At 28.9% G+C, this 8395-nt stretch overlaps 3 protein-coding genes across 3 annotated transcripts in view; 1 reads left to right on the top strand and 2 right to left on the bottom strand.

The window, feature by feature from the left end:
- Nucleotides 1-213: 213 nt before the first annotated feature.
- On the bottom strand, nucleotides 214-5060 carry LOC101500138 (uncharacterized). Its single transcript, XM_004485919.4, has 2 exons — nucleotides 4902-5060; nucleotides 214-2913 (listed from the first exon to the last, which is right to left on the bottom strand). The coding sequence occupies exon 2, from the start codon at nucleotides 2737-2739 to the stop codon at nucleotides 385-387; it is 2355 nt and encodes a 784-aa protein (XP_004485976.1). The 5' UTR covers nucleotides 2740-2913; nucleotides 4902-5060; the 3' UTR covers nucleotides 214-384.
- A 1812-nt stretch (nucleotides 5061-6872) lies between these two features.
- LOC101491066 (putative serine carboxypeptidase-like 52) overlaps nucleotides 6873-8395 on the top strand; it is a 4789-nt gene continuing 3266 nt past the window's right edge. The window contains exon 1 of the mRNA XM_073370666.1: nucleotides 6873-7157. Within this exon, the coding sequence (XP_073226767.1) occupies nucleotides 6988-7157 (170 nt within the window). The 5' untranslated portion in view covers nucleotides 6873-6987. The remainder of the gene's footprint in view (nucleotides 7158-8395) is intronic.
- LOC140920556 (uncharacterized) overlaps nucleotides 7379-8395 on the bottom strand; it is a 1443-nt gene continuing 426 nt past the window's right edge. The window contains exons 2-3 of the mRNA XM_073369054.1: nucleotides 7967-8085; nucleotides 7379-7508 (exon numbers count right to left, since the gene is read on the bottom strand). Of these exons, the coding sequence (XP_073225155.1) occupies nucleotides 7416-7508; nucleotides 7967-8085 (212 nt within the window). The 3' untranslated portion in view covers nucleotides 7379-7415. The remainder of the gene's footprint in view (nucleotides 7509-7966; nucleotides 8086-8395) is intronic.

Raw genomic sequence — 8395 nt, forward strand, 5'->3', positions numbered from 1 at the left:
AAAATAAACTTCTGCTATTGAAATAATTATGATCTGGTTGCACACAGGTTAATTGGTTAGCCTGATATCTCATTGACTCCAGCCAAGACCCAACCAACATAGTCTCCTGCCTTCCTTCACTGTCCATTTCGGATCAATAATCTTCCATAATTAAAAATAACAAAAATATGATCTGATTTTTTGTCAAGTAACTAAATATAAAATGATTAGGGAGAAAAGAATATCCACATGATTATGTGAAGGAAATTTACATTCTCAAAACAAAAATAATTGTTCTCAATAGAAGAAAAAAAAAGCTTTAACATATTGAAAACAACAAGATGGAATAGCAGCATATGAAAATGATGAATAGAATTGAAAATAGATTCATTGCCATTATCAACTTCATAAATGCATCTCATTTTTTTGTAATCCACGCTCAACAAATCTTAACATAAGGTTATCAGCCTCCACCAACTTACCATCTAACACCAGTTTCTTAGTCACTTTCTCACACAACTTTAAATCAGGAATCAAATTTCTTCTAAACATTTGACAAGCCACTTTATAGGCTGATATAGCAATCCCTTTATTCAAATAGTTTTCCATCAGAACATGGCATGTCTTAGCATCAAGTTTTGATGCTGTTCTCAAAACCTTCCCAAGTAGTTTCTCAGCTTCCTCGAGGTTTCCGAAATTACAAAGTTTCTCGATAACTTGATTGTATACTGTTCTAAATGGCTGCCTAACAAGCATTTTTTCTAATAATTTCATCATATCGTCTACTCTTTGCCATTGACAGAATCGGTGGATGACTGCCCTGTATGTTACAGGAGTAGGAACCAAACCCTTGCCGAGCATCTTTACGATTAACTCAGTAGCCTCATCCAACCTACCCCTTTTCCCCAATGCATCAAACAATGCTGTATATGTGATGGCATCAGGATGTTTATTGCTTAAATACATGTCATCTAACACCGATAGAGCTGCATCTAAGTCACCGATCTGACAGAAACCGTGAATGACAGTAGTAAAGTTTACAACATTGATTGCACAGCCCTTATGCAGACATTCTTCTAAGTATTTTTTAGCTCCTATAACATTCCGATTTTGACAAAGCGACTGTATTAGCAGATTAATTTCAACTGGGTTTGGGAGAAAACCTTTTTCGATCATTTCCCTACTCAAATCACAGGCCTCGGACAATTTCCCCTCCCTACGGAGCCCGTGCATCACGGCACTATAAGTGATTGCATTTGGGGTCCACCAATGCTCCTCGCTTATAAATATCATCTCCCTTGCCTCTAATGATTTTCCATTGTGACACAGGCCATTCAACAAAGCTGTATATGATACAGTATTTGGCTTACACCCATGTTTGCACATCTGCTGCAGCATCTTTTTCGCTTCGTCTATCTTCCCAACACGACAAAATGCATCGATAATAGCAGTATATGTCACTACGTCAGGATTACAGCCTCTTGAATACATATCGATTACTAAACTCTTTGCGTCATCTATCCTCTTATTTTTACAGAACGAGTCAACTACTGCACTGTACCCAACCTTATCAATGTGGAAACCCTTGTCTTCTGCTTCCCTTAGGAAAGCAAGAGCCTCATCTGCATGTCCATGCTTCGAAAGTGCGTGGATTAGTGTATTATATGTAACTTGATCCGGTATTAAATTACTATTCCGATACATATTCTCCATTAAACGCTTCACTTCTTCAATTTTTCTGTCCTTACACAGGAAAGCCATCACAGTATAATAACTAACTTTATCAGGAGGACATCCCTTAGATGGCATTTCTGCGATAAGCTCCATAGCATCATAAATCCGATGTAAATCACAGTAACCCTTAATCAAGCAGTTATAAGTGACAATATTGGGTTTGATTCCAGCCACCTGCATTCGTTCCAAGAATCTCAGTGCCTTTTCCAATTTATCCCCTTTCACCAAAACATAAATCACAGTGTTACATATAGATAAATCAGGTTCAACTCCAGCTTTCTGCATTAAGGTCAAAAGCTGCAATGCATTCCTCAACTTTCCTGCACGGCTATAAGACACCATCACGTAACCAAAAGCCTCAGGCGTACATTCAATTCCTCTGCGAGTCATAAGCCGAAGAATCCGCCTCGCACCTTGACACAATTTAGTCTTGCTAAGGATATCTAACATTGTATAATACACAATAGTGTCGTGTCTATAGCGCCATTGCCGATCCGCCCAGTAAAAAAAACTCAAAGCAATCCTTTCATCGACTTGAGAGCGCAAAACAGCGCAAACAAGTGGAGGTTTGAGACTCCTTAATAAATGCCTCAAATTACCTTCAAATTTAGGGTTCCAAGTTGACCTAAGTGTAATTAATCTACAAACCTCTCTAACCAATGGGTGTCTAAATTCACTCTCATCAATTTCAAATCTTGCAATATTTTCTCTATGTTTATTGTTATTGCAATTGGAAGAACTAATAAACTCAAGACTCTCATCATCATCATCACTACTTCCGTTTTCTTCTTCTTCAACATCATCATTGACACTTGCAGAAAACCCAAAACCCACTTTCCCAAAACTGTCTTTGAAATTCTCAGTGTTGGATTTACCCTTGTTTTGAGCCTCAAAATTAGTGGTTGAATAAGAACATGAAACAGAATGAAGATTCAAAACAATACACTGAAAATGTTTAGCGCAGAAATGGGAAGCTAAAGCCTTTCCCAATAGATAATGATTCAATTTCAACCTCATGATTGCCATCAACGATAACAACAAAAGTATATTGTGTTTACTTGCACCAACGATACCCAAATCTCAATCTCATTAAGAATGATTACAAATTCATTGAAATTAACAAAATTTACCTCAAAACTTGAGGTGGGTAATCGAGAAACGATAGTGAAATCATCCTTGTACTTGATCTGTGTTAGGTCACTGCATTCAAAATTGGGTTTTTGTGTTTATTCAACAAAATTATAATTAATTGCATTTTGGTCCTCTATTTTTATTAATTTACATAATTTGTCTATTTATTTTAAAATATGACATGTTTAATTATTTATCTGTATTAATTAAATTATAAAATAATTTATTTTAAACATTAAAAATAATATTTTTAAAGTAAATTTATAATAATTTTATAAATCTTAATCATTCACATCATCCTATTATATGTCAAATTATTTAAAATTTGTTTTATATATATATAAATTAAAATAAAATCAAAATCATCGAATTTTAAACTATGAAATTCATTTTCTAAATTAGTTAAAATAAGGAAACAAAAACAATGATTAATCTAAAAAATAATGATATTCTTATAATTATCAAATATAACAATTGTTTACAAATTGTCCTACTCCCTAAGATGAAATGCAGTGACCCAAATTTTTTCTATTTTTAGAGTTTTTATCGGTTATTTAGTGATTTTATTCCAGACGTGTAAAATTTTAAATGTGAATATATTTATCAATATTAAATATAAAAATGCATATTGGTGAAAAATTGAATTTGAATCAAGTTGTAAAAGTCTAATCTTATCTGTTATATTTAACTTGTTGATCGTTGTGATTTAATTTATTATAAAAATAAAATCAATTTAAATCTTGATTATTTACTCCTTATTAGAATCACAATCATCCAAAAAAATAAGATTTAAGCCTTGCTAGAATCACAATCATCCAAAAAAAATAAGATTTAAGTCGTAAATTATAAATAAAATATTTATCTTTACAGTCGATACAAAAGTCTAAATAATTATTCTTCAAAAAATCATTTATTTCTTTAGTAAAGAAATAACAATTTATTTTTATTTTTTTTTATGTTTAACATTCAGATAAAAGCTTTTTGTGACATTAATTATTCAATTAAATATGAATTAAACTCTATTTTATATGAAAAATTGAGTGAATATAATTTTTATGTAAAAAAAATCGGTGCCCTAAAATATAAACCTTTTGTGTAGGAACACCCTTAAGCCTCCACTTGTATATTTAAAGTAACTTTTTTTAAATCGAATAATATTAATAATATATTTTTTAATACATATTTTTTAATATAAAATAAAAAAATAATAATTAATTTAAGTATACATTTTTTAATAAAATTTATATAAATTTTAATCAATCAAATAAAATATATTAAAAATATATATCAAATATGTGTCACTAACACAATTCTTTAAAAGTATATACGTCCCTTTTGAGGTGAACATTTGAACATCAAATTACTGTAGCGATTAACCCAAAATTACATGAGAAAATAAAGATTGACGAGTTGTACCTGTACCAAATTATGTCTCTTAATATATTCAATTGTGTTATCCAAAAATATATATATATTTTAATAAATAATTAATATCTAATATTTTAATAGTTAATAAAATATATATTAAATAAATATTTAATAATTTATATTTTAATAGTTAATAATATATTTAGAATGATTAACAAGATAAATTTGTATTTGTATCATAAAAAATGTCTTAATTATATTTTGCAATAGTTATTGCATCAACCACAAACAAATGCGGCAGAGGAATATGCAGTCCGGCCTTTATGATGGCTGAGCTTATATTATTGGTTTGTTATTGACAAATATAATCATATATAAGTTATTTTATAAATAATTATATTAAAAATAAAATATATTTAATAATCTAATATTTATGATAACTATGTAAAAATATTTTATATTGATAATATATAAAAATTAAATTCAAATTTTTATTATTTTTGAGTAAAATAAGTCTCGTTGTGTTTAATTAGAATAAAAATATGTTCTTTAAAGTAGATATACAAATTTAGCAATATTCAATCAAATCATTTTATCATTTATAAAAAATTGTGGTAATATTTAACGAAGTGAGTTCAATTCTCATTATCATCAGCGTAAGATCTTCTTGATGGATGATATGTTAGTACCTTTGTTGATGTTCATTGAAGGGAAGAGAAGTGAATATAAGAGACAATGGATATGGATCTATCTAGGGTTCCAAATTCGTTCTTCTCCTTTTCAAGTTCTTCAATCTCCAGTATCATGTTCATCTCCTTTTATCCTTGTTTATATTTCAGATCTTTAATTTTCCTTTTAACTCAAAACAACATCGTTTTGCACATCTTTTTAAAAGAAAAAAACATTGACTTGGTCTCAGGTCATTAAATCCAACTGCATTCCAATTCAACGGCTATACTGATTTTGACCGGTTTAATCAGTGGATCCACCACATGAATCCTGTTGTCAATTTTTACAACATAGAATTTATTTATTTTAAATTGTGAGTAAAACATGTGGTATTAATTAAACGGTATAAATTAAAAAATACAATTAATATTCTTATTATCTTATAATAATTGATTTATTTGTAAAATAAATTATCTTAAAATAATTGATACTTTTAATATTCAAAATAATATTAATTATATTTTTTCAATTATATAATTTTTTTTATAGACAGGTACTAGTAAATTAATGGTTATTTAGTTTTTATTGTAACGACAAATACACCAAATCACCGATGCTTGAAAAGGGCAATTTAATAGAAATATCATTTATGATATTTTATTTATACATTTGTTTTAACCTTTTTATCAAATATTTCGATTATTTTGAAAAAGGGGAATTATATAACAAAAAAAAATTAAATGGAAAATTGTTGTCCACACCAACTCACTCTATGAACATCTCACTGATTAAGTATCGCGAACTAGGTTACCAACAATTATTAATCACAAAACCATAAACTTATAACATAACCACATTATAAGAGAATAATCATGAAATAAAAATAGAGTCGAAAAAAAAAATCATGAAATAAAGATAGGTCTTAAGGTGTATGAAGCTGCACATGAAGGATTTTTTTGTCTAAGACAAAAATACACTAAGATTCAACAACTCTTCCGAAAGAAAATTTAAGTAACCGAACTATGAGAAATTATTTCTTTGTTATCTTGTATCTATGGAGAAAGAAAATAAGAATATACATGGAGAACTAGAAGAGAAAATGATGAAAAAAGTTGTCTCAATTAACAATGTAGGAATTAGTTCTTTAACACTCTTGAAATAAAATATAAAATATCCTATCAAAAATCAATACAAAGTAGTAACATTTGTAACAAACATCATCTATATAATCTATAACATTAATAAAGAAGATACACATATTTAATGTAGTCTATTTTTTTCTCCAAATCTACTCTTTGTGGTTACAAAAAAAAGTTCATATATTAACTCCCTTCTATATATATAAAAATAAAAATAAGTTGCCTATAACTTTTTTTTTCTTTTTTTTTCTTCTCATTACTCCTATTTCCCTAATCTTTTTCTACTATTTTTTAATAATATTTTTACACTTTCCATGTAACACACTCAAAAAGCGGAATAAGAATTTAAGCAATGAAATAAGAAACAACAAACATCATTGTCATTTATTTTATCAAACCTATTTTTTCAAGATGTCGTGCTCCATATTTAGTGGTTATCAATTGGTTGAATAATTAGCCAATTGCCTTCACTATTTCTCACCACATTTAAATTAAGATTTGATTCTTAAATCTGAACTAAACGAATAAATTTAAATCTAGATATAACAGTTGTGTGAATTAATTATAATAAAATTTATTGTTTATTTTAAAACAAAATAAAAAAAATTAGACTTTAAAAAGAACACGAATCACACACTTTGTCACGCAATAGTAACCTTCATTTCACTTCGACGATTATGACATTGATATATATAGCAGCTTACTAGTATAATATACCTTTTTACAAATTACACTGTATAACAAAATAATAAGTATGTATCAGCATTTGTTTTTTGGTTAATTTACTTTTTGTCATTAACACTATCGATAGACTAATCAACGTTGCGTTTCCAACTTTTCATATATTAACTAGTACTACTAGTTTATTTGTTGATAAGACAAAACTACGACAACATCAAAGAACTAGAGTCTTCTGTTAAAAACAGAGGAAATTCTTAGACCCAAAAGATAGTGGCATTAAAACTAAATGGCTAAGTTTATTTCAAGTTATGGTACTCAAAATTTCGTTCATGGGAGTGTTCTTTTCTGGGTTTTTATTTTATTATCACATATTTCCTTCCAACTTGCAACATGTGGCTCCGTAGTAAAGTTTCTTCCTGGATTCCAAGGACCCCTTCCTTTTGTGCTTGAAACCGGGTCAGTTAGTTTCTATTTATAAAAAAAATCGGTATGACGGGAAAATCTTAGGTTGCAAAACAATACAACAGATATGTAGAGGCTTTTATATAGATAGGTGAAGTGGTTTACATTTTTCACTTAACGATATGGGACTTAGCGTTGAGAGTTTTGAAATATCACAAAATATGGAACAATTATTAATTAAATAATTTCATATATATACTTGTTGATTAGGTATGTAGGAGTGGGTGAAAGAGAGGATGTGGAAGTGTTTTACTACTTCATTGAGTCAGAGAAGAATCCAAAGGAAGATCCAGTTATGCTTTGGCTAACTGGTGGACCTGGTTGCTCTGCCTTGTCTGGCCTTGTCTTTGAAATAGGTAACTAATTGCAACTTTTTCTTTCTTTCTAATTGTTCATGACTTTTCTGTAGTCTTACAATAAGTATTTGAAGTTTATGCTCTACTTAGATAAAATATTTGAAATACAAGAAACATATTGATAATAATTTGAAAGTTTTATAATTGAAGTTGAAACCATGAAATGATAATAGAGACATTTTCTAAAAGTAAAGGGAAATTCTTGATATATTTTCACAAGATTGTTCATAGGCTAATTATCACATCTATTTTTATTTACTTTTTACATTTCTCTTTCTATCAACCTCCTTCCCATTTACTCCTCATCATTGGTGAAGATTTACATTGAAAACTAGTGATAATATATGTGTAAGCAAAAATAACTAGAGAGAGTATATAAGAACTAGGTTTAGGTGTACTCTGTTCTACATTGCAAGCAACAAGATAGTTAGGCAAAAGAATTGAAACTTGAGATATTGCAGGTCCACTTGAGTTTAAAAAGGAAGAATACAATGGAAGCTTGCCTAATCTGATCGTGAGGCCACATTCATGGACAAAGGTGGGAGTTTTAAATCCAGTTTTTTTGCCTTATCAAGTTATATATTTATTTAATGGTGTTTATAATGATTTTTCTTTGTAGGTGAGTAACATTATATTTGTAGATTTGCCTGTTTTCACTGGCTTCACTTATGCTAAAACAGAGTCTGCTACTCAACGAAGCGACTGGAAACTAATTCACCAAACTCATCAATTTCTCAGAAAAGTATTCATCTAAGCTCTATTGCTTTAAAATCAGAATAATCACTTTTTTTTTCTTTATCAATAAAAAAATGATACTATGTTATAATTTTTTGTAGTGGTTGGTTGATCATCCAAAATTTCAATCAAATGAAGTTT

Source organism: Cicer arietinum, chromosome 1 (genome assembly GCF_000331145.2).
Source record: "Cicer arietinum cultivar CDC Frontier isolate Library 1 chromosome 1, Cicar.CDCFrontier_v2.0, whole genome shotgun sequence".
Lineage (NCBI taxonomy): Eukaryota > Viridiplantae > Streptophyta > Magnoliopsida > Fabales > Fabaceae > Cicer > Cicer arietinum.

What these genes read in the sequence shown, in the direction of transcription:
- LOC101500138 (XM_004485919.4), bottom strand. Translation starts at nt 2,739, where the DNA reads ATGGCAATCATGAGGTTGAAATTGAATCATTATCTATTGGGAAAGGCT.